General features: G+C 33.9%; 1 protein-coding gene across 7 annotated transcripts in view; it reads right to left on the reverse strand.

Annotated features, from left to right (window-relative positions):
- Window positions 1–17,520, reverse strand: part of ATP11B (ATPase phospholipid transporting 11B (putative)) — a 128,110-nt gene that overhangs the window by 41,714 nt on the left and 68,876 nt on the right. For all 7 annotated transcript variants that reach the window (XM_049628519.1, XM_049628520.1, XM_049628526.1 and 4 more), the window contains exons 13-21: window positions 14,144–14,386; window positions 13,389–13,564; window positions 12,444–12,512; window positions 11,100–11,173; window positions 10,923–11,026; window positions 8,250–8,431; window positions 6,900–7,103; window positions 2,147–2,300; window positions 842–944 (exon numbers count right to left, since the gene is read on the reverse strand). In XM_049628519.1, coding sequence (XP_049484476.1) covers window positions 842–944; window positions 2,147–2,300; window positions 6,900–7,103; window positions 8,250–8,431; window positions 10,923–11,026; window positions 11,100–11,173; window positions 12,444–12,512; window positions 13,389–13,564; window positions 14,144–14,386 — 1,309 coding nt within the window. The remainder of the gene's footprint in view (window positions 1–841; window positions 945–2,146; window positions 2,301–6,899; window positions 7,104–8,249; window positions 8,432–10,922; window positions 11,027–11,099; window positions 11,174–12,443; window positions 12,513–13,388; window positions 13,565–14,143; window positions 14,387–17,520) is intronic.

Consider the following 17,520-nt stretch of genomic DNA (forward strand, 5'->3'; position numbering starts at 1 on the left):
TGTATTTGCATAACAAAGTTATTTAGGAAGGCAGCTCAGAATATGGTTTAAACAGTAAATGACTGATAATTTAAATATAATAAAATGGTATTAGTCTAAATAAAACAAAAATTTTAGGCAAAAATAGAAAAGAAATTAGAACAAAGTTTATTAAGTTAGAAAATTATTTGAGGGGTGCCTAGGCGGCTCAGTCAGTTAAGGGTCCAACTTTGGCTCAGGTCATGATCTCACAGTTTGTGAATCTGAGCCCCACATGGGCCTCTCTGCTGTCAGTGCGGAGCCTGCTTTGGATCCTGTCTCCCTCTCTCTGTCCCTCCCTCACTCCTCCTCTCTCTCAAAAATAAACATTTAAATAAAAAGGAAAACTACTTGAATATATATATTATAATGGTTTGATATAATTTATTATTTCTAAAATTGTCATTAGAACGAGTTACAGAATCTTTAGACTGAAAAAGACAGGAAATAATAACAACACTCTAAAAGAATTGCAACCATGAGGGCAACTACATAAATTACAAATTTAGAGTTTAAAAATTATAGAAAAATGTGAGAAAGTACTTTAAAAGGTACAACACGGCAAAATAAAGCTACTTTATTATGAAGGAGAACTGGCAGAGATAAAATTCACCAACATGGTATTTATGTCCTTGAAACTTTGGAATTAAAATATCCTAAATATTGGGCTTAATTATAATGGGCTTCTTCTGATGCAGATACAGTGATATATTACCACATTGCATTCATATATTTGATACTGCATTTTAGCCTACAAAAGGAAAATTCAAAATCACCAAATAATTATACCAATTTTAAAAATTCAGGAAAAAAAATCAATCACCTATGCCAACATGTGCTTCTTGTATCATGCTTACATCATTAGCACCATCACCAACAGCCAATGTTATAGGTTTCTCAGGTGAGATTTTTATCAGTCTTATTACCTGAAAGACATATAACTAATTAGTTATTATAAAATTTCAATTTTCTTGTATTTATATAGTCATTTATCTGAAATGACTGTTACAAGAACAGTTGAATAATGAAAAAAGTCAATTTTGTATTAGACTAATTTTCAATGGAGTTCATTTTTTGAGGAGATGTTAGGAATGTTTTTTAGAAATTACATAGCAAAAGAGAATATTATCTTTGGATTTTTTGATGGGAAGCAAGTCTCTTTTAAATACAGCTTAAAAGTGTAAAAAACTTAATTGTGTTAAAAAATAATTACACTTAATTGAACTTTGTCAGGCAAAATTTTCTCTTTCTCAAGTAACTATTCTTTTTATTTGATAGAGGGAAGGTAATTATTTTCTCTTGTCATAAAATTTAAGAAATTTAAAAAAGCAATCAAGATTAAATTCAATAAAATTAAAAGAAAGGTTTCTTTGGAATTCTTGAACACACATTTATAAAGAACCTAGGCATTAGCTCTATTTGGTCTCCAACTGTAGTCTCCACAGACTGGGTACGTGAATTACAATAATATAGGCATTTTAATAAAATTCCATGAAGTAAAACAATGCTGGATGTCATTAGACCCATATGAGAAACAATCAGTGTGTAGGTGTGCATTTCAAAAGAAATTTGTGAAAGATATAGTATAAGACCCAAATTTTAAATCAAGTTATAAAAAATACTTGTATAGCCTTTCATTTGTTAGCTAACATTTTAATATTTTGGGTATATAGCTTCAAATCATAAGATAATTGGCTTTTAAACTTTTCACTAAAGTTTTATCACTTAATAGCCACTTTGAACAGAAAATTATCACTTTGGGAGAGTGCAAAAATAAGCCGTGCTCCACAGAACAACCTGAAGTTGCAGAAGAACAGAAGTCTTCCAGACCTCCTCGCCAGTTAAGTAACTAACTTATGAAACTGTAGTTATCAAAGTTCAGTTTGTGTCTCAGCAAAATCACAAACTGCCACCCATAGAAGACTTTGTAGGTCATTATGAATAGCTGAAACTAATATTCATTTTGAAAATTTCAAAGGTCTAACGTACATGGTTAAAATTCATAATGTGAGAAGTGACTAAGAGTCATATGCTGCATACTACCAAATAGGACTAGATGAGGCATTAACCTTAAAGAGTACTTTTAGATCTCAGTATCTTTATGGAACGCTTTATAATACAAACATACCTTTGCTTTTTGCAGTGGTGCCATACGACAGCACAGTACAGCTGAACAATTTCTGCAAACTTCCATAAATAGTTTTTCATGCTCCCTGAGTGCAAGAGACAGGCTAGTCCCATCTACCACCAGCCCATGCTGAATCACATGATCCTCTTTAATTCTACGAGAAAATAATTATATTCTCTGTAAAATACTTTGAAACCATATTATTTATATACATCTAGTAAACAAAAAATTCTTATGAAAAGATGGACCATTTACCCACAGACTTTATTGTTACAAAACTGATATGTCAGGGAAGAAATGGAGTTATATTACCTGAAAGCTGAGATTAAGCAAAACTGAGAGTGACTGATATGATGAATAAAACATATGATATTCAATTTTACAATGACCTGATAGAGTATATTTTCTAAAATGGGAATTATAAAGCATATAATTCTTAGGATATTTTCCTGAAGTGTAGAAAAATCTTACAAAAATATACAATTATTAGTTATACATTTAGGAAGTCCTAATTTAAAAAAGTAAATGAAATCAACAATGTTCAGGAAAATTCATGAGATAGATTTACCATGTGAGCAAGAAGGAATAAAGGAATCATAACTGTCTTTTGATATTAACCCCTACATTGGATTCTATGTAATGCCAGATAGTACTATGGTGGAACATGGATAGCATCGCCCTGTGAGCATATGCTGTATGAGTACATCTCCATCCCCTCATGTAATTATCATCTTTTTGTTTTTTTGTTTTAAAAAAATTTTTTTTAACGTTTATTTATTTTTGAGACAGAGAGAGACAGAGCATGAACGGGGGAGGGTCAGAGAGAGGGAGACACAGAATCTGAAACAGGCTCCAGGCTCCGAGCTGTCAGCACAGAGCCCGACGCGGGCTCGAACTCACAGACAGCGAGATCATGACCTGAGCCGAAGTCGGCCGCTTAACCGACTGAGCCACCCAGGCGCCAGGCGCCCCTAATTATCATCTTTTTGTGTGGTGACAAATTTAAGATCTACTCTCTTAACAATTCTTAAGTATATAATACAGTACTGTTAATTATAGTCACCATGCCTTATATTAGAATTCCAGAACTCATTCATCTTATATGTAAGGTAGAAGTTTGTACCCTTTGACCATCATCTCCCCATTTTCCCTACACCCTAGCTTTGGAAACCACCATTCTACTCTGTTTCTATGAGTTCACCTTTTTTAGATTCCATTTGTATTTGTCTGTCTCTGTCTGACTTATTTCACTTAGCATACTGCTCTCAAGGTCCAACCATGTTGTCACAAAAATATTTCCTTCTTTTTTATAGCTGAATAATATTCCTGTGTGTGTATTTACATGAGTTTATATAGACACACATTTTCTTTATCCATTCATCCGACAACAGACATTAGGTTGTTTCCATTCTTGGCTATTGTGAATAATGCTGCAATGAACATGCATTCATGGGGGGGGTGCAAATTTCAGATAGTGACTGCACTTTCCTTGAATATATCCAGAAGTGGGATTGCTGGATCACACAGTAGTTCTATTTTTAGTTTTTGAGGAACCTCCATATTGTTTTCCACAGTAACTGAACCCTTCATTTTTACCTTTTTTTTTTTAGTTCATTTATTTTGAGAGAGAGTGGGCACACACATGAAAGTGGGGGAGGGGCAGAGAGAAAATCCCAAGCAGGCTCCTATCAGTGCAGACACTATCACAAGGGACACGGGGCTAGAGCTCACTAACTGTGATATCATCACCTGAGCTGAGATCAGAAGTCAGATGCTTAACTGACTGAGCCACCCAGGTGCCCCTGTACTCTCCCTTTTTATGTGAGAAGTGAGAAAACTATCAAATGAGCAGCAAACTATAAAAACTAAATATATATTGATAGATTTTAGTCTTACAAAAAAGCTTTTATAAGTCAAAATGATGTCTTTCACAGTATGCCTAATCACTACTGTGTTGCACTGTAACTAATAAGTGGTAAACAATTATCTTTTACAACATAAACTTTTCAAAAATGTATTTTTCTTTATTAATTGTCATGTACCTGAAAGCAACACCACACTGACTGTTTTTCCTCCCTATTGGCCAAACTTTATTTAGCAACCTTTGCTGCTTCCAATGTGTTCAGTCTAAGTACCACCTGAGCCCATGACTCAGAACAAAGGGTAGCAGCCAAGAGTGGGAGAGATCAGTTTTCCTCTGGAAACTTCTTAAGCACACTAAATTAAGTTTCCTCTTTATAAGTCACCATATTATCTCACAATCCATGAGATAATATTTATGAAATATGGGAAAGCACCTCACAGATCTGGCACATAGGTAGCATCTGCTCATTTCTGTAGCCTCATGTCTTAATACTGCCTATACCCTCTTCCCATCTACTGCATTCTATGGCCATACTTCACTACTGTCAACTCCTCGAATGAATCCATCTCTCAGTTGTGGAAATTTGCATATGTTGCCCCTTTTGTTTGCTGGGGTTACTCTGACCAGTTAACATTTCTTTTAGGAGACAACAATCCTGAGTTTTTCTACAGAGCTCTGTTGTCTAGGCTAAGCTTCCCTCTTTTGTCCACCGACAACTTTCTGTTCTTACCTGTTACAATCCAGTTGTGATAGGTCTATCACAATATATTTATTTCTGTTTTTCCCATAGAAAATAAAGTATTCTGAGAGTAAACAATACACCTTACATGACTTGTGTTCCAAATTCTAGATAGCAGACCACCAATATGTGAACGAATGGTAGGTTTGTGAAGGAATGGGTATACAAAGTAAAGCTTTCAAAGGAATGGAATTCTTTGCTCCACCAAAAATTTTTAGAATAGACATGAACTGGAAGTCTGTAAATCAAAACCCTATTGACTTATATGGTTATCTCAGAAAACATATTCTACCAAAAAGATGGTATCTCTAAAATAAAATATAAATTTCACATAGCAAGCCTTAAAAAAGACCAGAATGTTCACTTTGTAATACAGCTTTTGTACAAAAGGAAGATAAACAATATCCATAATCTTAATAGATTCACTAACAGCACATATATAGAAGACTTGAAGAATAAAATACAAATAATAATTATCTTTAGATAATTTTTTTTTTTATGGTATATTCCATTATATATTCATCATTTTCAGTATTTTTTAAATGGACACTTGTTACTTTTATACAGGATTAATATTTTAGAAAGTATATATAAAGTAAATGATTCTGAATAATTAATTTCTACGTGTTAAGGAGTTCTCGTTGATATTATGGTACTTAAATGTTTAAGCAGCCACAATGGTGTCGTCACTACTCCCAAATTATAGTATAATTACCTAGATCAATTGCTTTTTTGAACTCAAGCAAAGAACCTTCTGAGAGTTGCACTGTCTCTTTAAAACATCCCTTAAGTTTTTCTTTGATGAAATCCAGAGTTCAGTACTATATCAATGCCTGTATAACAAATATGAATAAAGCTCTGAAAGTACACTGAAAACTGTGGCACTATCTTTTCACATCTGTTTTTCTGTATTAGCAGAAGGCTGCAAATGACAGGTACCTGTGGGAGACCAGAACAACCCTAATGCTTACACTGAAGCAATCCTTAAATCACTGTGAAAAATGAGATTGTTAAAGGGGCTCCTAAATAAACTTGATCTATCTATAAAAAACAGATTTAGAAAAAAAAAGAATGAATTTAGAGTATAAATACTTATGAAATTATCTCTGAACAATAAAATGTATATTAATTTCCTAGTTTAGTCATATGAACTAGATCTGGATTTGGATTTCTGTAAAGAGACAGAAAGAAGTAAATACTTCAATTTTAGATTTTAGATTTTGTGGGCCAAGAGGCTAAACTGAGAATATAATGCAGGTACTTTATTAAAATAGAGGAGACAGATTTCGACAAAAATTTTATGGACTAAGTAAAAAAACTTAATAATAGTAATTGAGTATAATTTTTCAAGTAATACAAGTCTACCAGTGAGAAGAAATGGAAATCTTTTCTTTCGGGGGAGGAGGCAGGGGAGATAACATTTTGCTTAATTCAGGTTTAATGTTCCCCGTCATCAAAATCAATTGCAAAAGTCTACCTTTTAATGCTGATCTGCAATGAGATTTTATATTTTAACACAACAGAACTATCTGTATTGAGATTTTATATTTTATCTTTGAATATGTCTTTTCAAACAGGTAGCATATTAAAGTGTCACTGAGTCATAAACACAGTGCTGTGACTCCTAATTTGGTAATAAAATAATCAACACTACATTGTGCATGAAAAGTTTGATATTAAAAGTCCATTTTTCTTTTCTTGTTTGGACACGATGGATAAATACTACTAATAAAAATATAGTAAAATATCATAGGGCAATATGTGTGGCACTCAAAACACTACTGAGTTACAATGGTGTCACTGTGATCTGTAGTAAATCAAGCAGCAGTAAGAAATGATAAAAGTGCTTCCTAATGGCTCTGTCACAACTACCCAACTGTCCTGAAGTGCAAAAACTTTTTATTGATGATATGTAAATGAATGACTGTGGAACTGTTACAATAAAACTTTTATTTATAGGCATTTAAATTTGAATTTCATAAATTTTTACATCAAAATATTTCTCTTCTTTGGATTCTTTTTCAACCATTAAAAATATAAAAATTATTTTGAGCTCACAGGCTATAAAAAACAGGCAGTGGGCCATCTTGGACCCAGAAGCCATAGTTTGCTGACCCCTGAACTCATGATCCAGATAATTACATTCTTACCTTCGGGCAAGCTGCCTCAATTGTTCAGCACATTGACTGTCTGATTTCTGGTTTATAAGTTCAAGGATGTTCATGGTTCTGTGAAAATGTCCACATGATAAACTCACACTAACAGCTGTTTCATGTTTATCTCCGGTTAGTACCCATACTTTGATACCAGCCATTCTTAATCCCTCAATAGTTTCTCGAACTCTATCTTGTAGCCTGAAAATAAAAGAAACAACATTAGTAGTGAGAAGAATACTTTTTGACTATTTCAATTATAAACTACCTAGTACATATAAGGTAAATTCTAGACTCCCTGACTTAAAAATGTTATAGTACAGTGATATAATTGATTTTTTCCCCCATTTGGGAAGAAACAGGAATAACCAAATTAGCCATCATCTGGTTAACATAACATCCACAACTTTATATCTTACGAGTATATCTTCAAAGTTGATTTTTATAGAACTAAACTAAGTATACAGTCTTCATAAACTCCTATTTTGTTAGAAAATATTAAATTTGAAATTAGAAGATTTTTCTCTTTTTTATAAGAAAATTTCTCACATCAGTAGGTCAAAAATCAAATGGTGGACAACAAAGGATGACATAACCGCAGGTGAGTCTTAGAAATCTCATGAGGACAACTGAAAAGTAAATGAAAACCTAAATTTAAAAAAATGCAAACACAGAGACAAGTGATGAGGAACAAACACTAAATAGGCCTTAAGGAATTCACAAACTAATAGAGGAGAAAGTCTTTAAAGAAATAATTATACTGCCACAAGAACAACACAGAACTACCTACAAAACATGGATACTTCACAAAGGAGAGGTTTTTAATCCGGTTAGGGGTAAAGAAAGGTCTTACTGGAGTGGGGGTACTATCTGAGCTATATTTTATAAAGATATTCACAAATGGGTAAGGGGGAAATTATCCAGGCACAACGTACAGCCCTGCCACAGAACAAAGGCACAAAATAGAACAGTTTTAACTAGAGCTGTTATTCAGAGAACTACAGACAGTTTGGTACTGCTGAAGCATAATGTGGAAGCAGGCAGTGGTGGGAAGTGAAGCTGGAGCATTAAACAGGTACTTAAAGCTTTTGTATGCCATACTGAGTAGTAGCCTACAAATTCAAGCCTATAGGGAAAGCTACATAGCTGAGTTCATTCATCTATTTAAGGTATCTGGCTAGAATAAGTGTTGTATCTGCTGAATGGGAAAAATTACCCATTTATTTTGATTTTAAATATATTATTATAGGATGTTAATAAATGGAATTTATGTCATAAATTAGAAACACTTGGCTAGGGAAATTCTTATGAGAAAAAACGGATATTGCCTATTTGTCTGATATTTACCTGTCTTCCACTGCTGTAGCTCCAAGTAATATCAGATTTTTCTCTATGAATTGGAAGACATCTGCCAATTTCTCTTCCCGTTGTTGCAAGGCAGTTCTGGCTTCAAAGAGACGTCTATCTATTTCCTCATACTCTTTAGATGTCAACTGTTTATAGGCCATACACAGAGTTCTTAGCCCTTTCTAAAACAGAAAAATTAAAGACAAAAATTGAACCAAAATAACTAATGGGAAATCAAGAAGTCACTGAAATAAACTGAGGATGCCTTACCAAAAGTCAATTACAAACAACTTAAAAGTACTATCATCTAGTAACAGGATATACATGAAGTGTCACAAAGTCCTAGTGATCTGAGTTATGGGACACACATTATCAGAGCTTTTATAATTTTTGATGAGTTCTTAAAAAGTTGCTCAAAATACTTAAGGTTTTTAATATCAGAGCCTAGACAGGATCATAAAGATGATCTTACTGTGGTTTTGAAACTGTTTTACCTGGAAAGCCAGACACTTCTATAAGGTATCTTCAGGCTGTCCAGAGACAGGCAGCCCAGGTTCTATTCTCCTGTTTTAACCATTACAAATCCATTTTATAAGAATTCTTTTTAAGCAAAGAAGACCATAATTTCCTGAAGGTGCACAGTATGACGAATTTACAGTTCAAATAACGAAGTCGGTAAAGTGGCCCTCATCCAATAAACAATTCTTTCTAGAGCCACCGAATGATTTTAAACTGTATCATTATACATCTTCATTGGTGAAACGGAGTTACACAACACTTAGGAATATATATTTGATTATCCGATTCTCCTGGGCACAAATTTTTCCTATGGTGTTACTATTTAAAAGTTGGTACCTATATCCAAAAGCTTATAAAAGTTCTTGCTATACATTTTCTTCAGAAAAACCCAAATATTCTAATAACAGAACTTGGAAAGGGTACATTTTTTTTTTTCAACGTTTTTTATTTATTTTTGGGACAGAGAGAGACAGAGCATGAATGGGGGAAGGGCAGAGAGAGAGGGAGACACAGAATCGGAAACAGGCTCCAGGCTCCGAGCCATCAGCCCAGAGCCTGACGCGGGGCTCGAACTCACGGACCGCGAGATCGTGACCTGGCTGAAGTCGGACGCTTAACCGACTGCGCCACCCAGGCGCCCCGGAAAGGGTACATTTTAAAATACTATATGACATCATTTAGATTTCTAAATATTGATGTTCTTGATTTACAAATGACCAACACTTAGGGGTGCCTGGGTGGCTCAGTCATCCAACTCTTGATTTCGGCTCAGGTCATGATCTCATGGTTTGTGAGTTCAAACCCTGCATCAAGGCTCTGTGCTGACAGTGACCAAATGACCCACACCTATAAATGTTTTTCTTAAATAATAGTTAAGAGGCCATGAGAGTTACTAGTATATGAAAGTAATTCACTTTACAACAAATACTTATTGAAATGCTATGTGCCAGCACTGTTCTGGATATTAAAATGAATGTTAAGTAGAAGAATGTCTTTGTTCTCATGGATGTTACAGTGTGGTAGGTGAACTACATCATAAACAATTAGGAAACAAGCAATGGGAGAAAATAAACCATAAAAGGGAGGCAGGTGAGCAGAGATGAGTATGGAGCATACATTTATAGAAATGCAGAAATAAGAGATCATGAGTTCCTAAGACTGAGAGAGAGAGCTGCTTAAAAATCTTCCTCTTCAGATGAAGTGTGGCACTTTGTTTTTGTAAGATTCTCCTACATTCTTCTAGTAAAAGAGACCTAATTCACAAACCATAAAATTCATTCCTTTAAAGAGTACAATTCAGTGGTTTTTAGTGTATTCACAGAATTGTACAATCATGACTACTATCTAATTACAGAACATTTTCATCATCCCTAAAAGGAATCCCATATTCATCAGCAGACACTTCCTTTTTACCCCTTCTTCCAGACCCTGGCAACCACTAATGTGCTTTTTGTCTCTATGAATTCCATTAATCTGGATATTTCATATAAATGTAACATGTGACCATTTATGACTAGCTTCTTTTACTAGGCATAACCTTTACAAGATTCATCCATGTTGTAGCATGTAAGTATTTCATTCCCTTTAATGGCCAAATAACATTCCATTATATGGAGATGACGCATTGTTTAATCCATGCATCAGGTGATGGAATTTGAATGTTTCCACCTTTTGGCTATTTAGCAAAAATGCTACTAAGTTTTTTTGTGAACATGTGTTCAGTTCTCTTGGGTGTATAACTAGCAGTGAATGGGTTATACAGTTACCTTTATTACTCTATGTTCTGTGAGAAACTGTCAAACTATTTTCTAAAGTGTTTGTACCATTTATATTCTCACCAGCAATGAAGGTGCCAGTTTCTCCACATCCTTGGGATTCCCCTATATTCTTTTAGTAAACTCCTCTTTTTAATGTATTAATGTGAATGGTCTTTGTAGCCAGAAATACCCTGATTGTAATAGGTTCAAAGAGAAGACTTGAATTTTAGCAGGTTAAAAGTCATTTTATAACCAAAGAATGTGGAAGACAACACATACTGTAACAGAACTGCAGAATTTCTATAATTTTTTTATAAATTACTAATGCAAAAATGAAGCCTTAAATCTTTCATATGTACATCTTCTAGTTTTATATATTTTAGAAATCTCCACTCACCAAAGCAAATTCATCTACATGAATTCTGGTTTTTTCTATTTCTCCACCTACACAATTAGGAAGAATTGATGATTCAGCTCCTTTAGCAAATAAAAACTTCTCACCTAAAGAGAAAAATCAGTTATCAAACTCTTAATATTAGATAAATAAAAATTCATAAAAATTTAGACAGGTTACCTGAAGGTGCCTGAACAATCACACTCATTCTCCTACGATCTGAGTCAAATTCGAGAATATGAAGCAGTTTGTACCTAAGGAAAAAAAAAATAAGATAAAAAGTCTACTTTTTTTGAATAATAGTAAGTGAATCTTTGACAAGAACCCCTATAAAAGATAAAATGGTTGATTTAGAATAAGAAATTAATCTCAAGTACATTTTCAAGATGATGGGTTATGAATCACTAATAATAACACAAGATAGAAATAGAAGGAACTGACATTTATTGAGTACTTACCAAACGCCATGTACTTTACCTACCTTATGTCATTTAATACCCATGAGAACCAAAGAAGGTAGGTCTTATCTCATTTTACAGATGAGGACTATTAAACTCAGAAAGATTAAGTAATTTTCCTAAAGTCATATAAGTTTGTGAGTGGCACAGCAAGGATTGGAATCCAGATCTGCCCAGCTCCACGTTTTTCTAAAAAAGGTAATTGATTCTCAACCCTTTTCTCTGCCCAAACACACCTGAGAAATACAACACACTGACATTAGTAACAGAGGATCATTACAGCAGTGATTCTGAACCTAGAACAGTGTACGTGTGTACAGGTAGGGAAACAAACGCCTTTATAGGGAGCAGTAAAAGAATTTGTGTGGATGGGTCAGGTGTGGCTTGAAGTTTTTGGGATGGATTTATATAATGATGTTTATATGAAATGTTTTGTACATCTCAAAGAAAAACACTGAGTGGGATGATGGTTTGTAAGTTGATGAAATGAGCTACATAGGCTTCTACATGAAATTAGCCAAAAAATGGCTCTATTTTAGTTTGGAAAACCATAGTTTGGCAAGGGACAGCTACAGTTGAGATATAATTGGAATTGATAAAACAATGAAAGATATGACTAGAACAGGAATGGACTAATTTATAAAGCAGTGTAAATATAAGGAAGGTTTTCTTTATTCAGTAAGAACTTATGGAACTCATTACCCCAGGAGTGTATAAAAATAAACATGAGTAAACTCAAGAACCATTAAGCTAAAATACAAATGAAAGATTCACAGTACAATGTTATTATTACTGTGAAAAAGTACAATGGAGTATTAACATCATTCTAGAGCAGGGGTCAGTAAACTTTTTCTGTAAAGGTCCAGACAGTACATATTTTAGGCTTTGCAGGCTATATATGGTTTCTGTTGCATTTTTTTTTAAAAACAACAATCCTTTAAAAGTGTAATATAGCTTGTAGACTGTACAAACCAAGCCATAGACCAGATATGGCCTATGGGCCACAGTTTACAGATTCCTATTCTATACTAAACACACAGAAGATTACAATATAGAAAAAAATTACCGTTCCAGTTTTCCAAGTGTTTTAACTTCCATAGTTTCTTCAGAATTGCCAATAAATACAATGCCAATTCTAGGGATTAAAAGAGAAGAAATATAGGATTAAAAAAATTTTTTTCAAATGTTTATTTATTTTTGAGTGAAAGAGCACATGAGAGCAGGGTGGGGGCAGAGAGAGGGGGACAGAATATCTGAAGTGGGCTCTGTGCTGACAGCAGAGAGCCCGATGTGGGGGGCTTGAACTCATGAACCATGAGACCATAACCTGAGCCTAAGTCAGATGCTTAACTGACTGAGCCACCCAGGAACCCTAAGAAATGTAAGATTTAAAGACGCTATTTCATGTTTCACAATACGTCATTATAACTTAGCCTGAATAAAAACATTTAAAATACACATTTAAGATGCATTTAAAAATATTTCTTTGAGGGGCACCTGGGTGGCTCAGTTAAGTGTCTAACTCTTGATTTCGGCTCAGGTCATGATCTCATGGTTCTTTGTGAGATGGAGCCCCAGTTGGGCTCTGCACTGACAGCATGGAGCCTGCTTGGGATTCTCTCTCTTCCTCTCTCTGCCCCTTCCCTGCTTGCATGTGCTCTCTTTCTCTCCGAAAAATAAATAAAAAAAATTAATTTGAATATGGCATTATTTTTAAGAACTTGAAGCATCAGAGTAGGTCCAAAACAATACATTCACAAATATTTCTCACAAATTATATTATTCATATTTCACAGTAACCAGATTTTTAAAAATCTCTTCAAAATATGATTCAATGCAAGCTTGTCAACAAAATTAATGACACATATAAAATTCTCCTTTATGTGTTTATGAATTCTACCTTTATGCATTTATGAATTTTGTCTGACAATTTAAAATAATTTTCTAGTATCTGTAGTTCTTTATTTAAAAGATGTTTTTCTGAAGATTTGAAAATTAGACTAAACTATACCTTGCAGCAGCTTCCACTAGAGCTTTTTCATCCGGTGAAGATGCATAGTACTCCAACTGGGAGGGTGCAAGGTTGGATTGCCAGGGACCATCACCAATGCCATCAGTCTGAACGTTGCTAATCTGTACAGTGTGACAGAGACTGACTGCTTTAAAGAAGAGATCATGTTCTTTAATCTGTAGAAAAATAATATTCACAATAAAAATACCATCCCCAAATAACATTTAGAAAACCATAAGCAGAATTCTAAAAAATGTCAATAAATACTGTTAATAATTGGTTATCTTAGATTTACAACAAGAGTGCTATAATCTTGAACTGCCTGAATACTAGCTGGTTGCTTCTGACTCCAAAAAGTAAAATGTTACATTTGCTTATGACCTTTCAACATAAGAGTATCTTTTGGGAGGCACCGCCAAATTGTAAGACCTCTTAAAAAGTGAGGTCTCAAGAAGCATTAAATGAATGTAAGCTCTATTTCTTAGCAAAGTCTCTTTACTTCTTTACTTCAAGGCATAGGGTTCTTCTTAACTTAGTCTCATTTACCCAGAGAACTAAGGCAGACACACATTAATTGACAAGTTAAACTGGATTATCACCACAAATTCTCAGTGTTGAATCAAAGGATATACATTTCAAATATATATTTTTTGTCCCACTAACACTTAAACTTTTTCTCCTTCAATCAATTGAGCAACTACCAGAGAGAATTATTTCAAACGAAATTCCAATTTATTAATTTAAAAGTTACTTACTAGTTCAGTTTCATTTTCAGGACTGGTCCTAAAAGAAGAACTAGTTGTAAGATGGGATAAGTTGTTAAGATGGGATAAACTATTAAGATAAGATAAGTTTCCGTCTGAAGAGTCTGGTGTTGGTCCTTCAGAGACAAGTCTACCATTGATTTCTTGGTATTTTATGCCATTAATTGAACACTCCCGAAACTGCATCTCATTTTCTGTCAATGTGCCAGTTTTATCTGTAAACACATATTCCACCTAGAGATGGAAGATAAAAGAAAAAAAAAAACTTTTGTGTTTATGGTCCTATGTTAAACAAAAAAACCTTGTCGCCCATCTCCTAAAGTCAAGCTTACCTATTAACATTGGCATACTGATGCTGAGATTCCTTTAATCCAAGCACAATAATTAAAGATACCCAGAAACAAAACAGGGTAACCTAAAATAATTTCAGTCTATATACACATACACTTTGAAGTTTGTGGCATTTTTACATGCATGTTCATCTGTAGAGCTGACTGATAATGTGGTATTAATAGTTCTTTTTCCTCTCCTGGATAAGGTATTTTGAAGTAGTAGGATTAAGAATGATCTTTGAGCAAGGGTGGAAGGGATGCTTAATAACCTAGAATGTGAAAGGGTATGTGCTCCAGAAGAAATGGTACAGAGCTGGGAACAGGAACACAAAGTCATAGCAATACAAGAAGTCAGAGATAGAAAGCTATCTAAAATAGATAGATGGGGAAATTGAAACCAAGGGTAGGAGACAAACTCAGGGAAAAGGAAAATGTTTAAGTGAAAATATTTTATTTTTTTATTTTTTAATTTTTATTTATTTTTACAATTTTTTTTTAATGTTTATTTATTTTTGAGAGAGAGAGACAGAGAGAGACAGAGCTGGGGAGGAACAGAGATAGAGGGAGACACAGAATCCGAAACAGGCTCCAGGCTCTGAGCTGTCAGCACAGGGCCCGATGCGGGGCTCAAACTCACAAACCACGAGATCATGACCTGAGCCGAAGCCGGACGCTCAACCGACTGAGCCACCCAGGCGCCCCTAAATGAAAATATTTTAAAAAGGTAAGACAAATAATTGTATTACTCTTGGAGACTAATTTTGGAAAATTAACCCTAAAAGAAGGTAGGCCCAAAAAGAGAAGATTGAAATAGTTAAGTCTTGATACAAACTAGGATCACGGTGAGGATTTAATTAATGCAATGATGATTTGAGAAAGTCATCATTTAAAAAGCGAGGTAGACATCATAAGGAAAAACAATAACCACAGACCAATATCCCTTATGAACATAAACACAAACCAAATCTAGAACAATATAAAAAATACACACCATAAACATGTGGGATTCATCCCTGGAATGCAAAACTGGTTCAACATCAATTAATCAATGAAACCCACCATAATAATAAGTTGGCACTTGTTCTTTATTCTATTATTAAAATGATCATCTCAACAGATGCAGAAAAAGCATTTAACAGAATCCAATACCCTTTCATGATAAAAACATTCAACAAATTAGGGACAGGCTATTTCCTCAACCTGATAAAATACATCTACAAAACCCCATAATTAGCATTTAATGAAGAAAGACTGAATGCTTTCCCTTAAACTAAGTTCAGGAATAAAGTAAAAATATCTGTTCTTCCCACTTTTATTCAACATTGTACTGAAGGTTCTAACCAGGGCAATCAGGCAAGAAAAAAGAAATAGGAGGTATTCAGATTGGAAAAGAAGTAAAACCATTGGTAGATAACATGACTTATATATAGAAAATCCTAAGGAATCCACTAAAAAAACCACTAGAACTAACAAATGAGTTCATCAAAGATTGCAGAATAAAAAGATCAATATACAAAAAGGAAGGTAGAGTTAAAACTGGAAAAAAAATTGTTTGGACCAAGAAATAAAGTAAAAAAGTATACCTTGAAGTTCATTTTCTTGAAAGTAGTAAAGATAAATACAACACCTGAGATACAGAAATTTTGCTATGTAAAGTAATAACAAAGCCAATAATTGTACAGTGATCACTATATTCGAAACACTTTAACTCATCCAATACTTTCAACAACTCCATGAGGCAGGTACTATTACTATGTATATTTTAGAGAAAAAGAAACAAAGGAAGAGTTAGGTCAAATAACTTACGTAGTTACAGAGCTAACAAACAGTGAAACTAGAAATAAGATAAAATATTTTATCTTTGCTCTGTGATAGTAAAGACTGCCCACTACAGCAAATGTTGAATTGTAAAGGTGGATACAGAGAGATGTCACTTACCTATACAAGTTAATAAAAAAACAAAAACAAAAACAAAAACACTTTAGATCAGGAAGAATAATAAGAATAAGGTATAAAAAATTATGATACAAAATGTATCAGCAAACAGAACTAATACTCCAAAAGTGATTAGAATAGACAGAGATCTGTCAGTCATGGAGGACCTTTTAGAATTAAGATTAGATAGAGATGAATAAAAGAAATCAATTTTGATTTTTAAAAATTTGTATAAAATCAAGAAGTTTTAACTTTAGTGATAAAGAGGGCACTGTACACCACCCTAAGAGTAGTTTCTTTAACAGTATGGAAATTTAAGGACATAGGAGAGTGTGAAATAAAGTAGATTTCACTGGTATAAAAATAGGTAAAGGAATATAGGCAATAAACATATTATGAAATACTTGCAGGCTTAAAAGTAAAAAGAAAGGCTGAGATGAATTAGAAATTTTACAAAGTTATCACTTAAAGTTTATTAAAAAGAAAACAGATATGGATATGCACAAACAGTGTGAAGTTTCAGAAAAACAACATTCTAACATGAAGGAAAGAGGAAGAGAAGAAAATTGGGATAGAAAAGGTCAAAGGAAAGAAAAAATGGGAAAAAATGTGTTTGGAGAAGTAAAAGCAGGCTCTGTTTTTAGGTCCTGAATATGTGATACATAATTGAAGAAATGTGACATGAATTAATATTTAGCATAAGTTACTACAGCCTCCTAAATGTTAAAAATAAATGGATCAACTTCTGGTTAAAAATGGCAGGCTGAGCAAGTACAATTATCTCTGCTCCTCTTGAAACTTCACTTAAATAAGAACAGAGGAATAAAAAAAGAACAAAAATAATGGTAGATGAGACAACATGAGAAGGGAGATATAACAAGTTTGGAAGATGGAAAGGAGCTGAATGAGTGGCAAGTGACTTAAGAGAACATAGAATATGAAACCTAAGCAATGGGGGCAATCCTTTCCCAGAAACTCGCAGAAAATGGAGGTATCAGGAACAGTCTGGAACCTGAAATCACCTCATAATTTGCAAACCTGAGACTGCCTTACATCTATCTGAGCAACAGCTGGAAGGTTTATTGTCTAAGGAGGAGCTTG

Source organism: Panthera uncia, chromosome C2, assembly GCF_023721935.1.
Source record: "Panthera uncia isolate 11264 chromosome C2, Puncia_PCG_1.0, whole genome shotgun sequence".
NCBI classification, from domain to species: domain Eukaryota; kingdom Metazoa; phylum Chordata; class Mammalia; order Carnivora; family Felidae; genus Panthera; species Panthera uncia.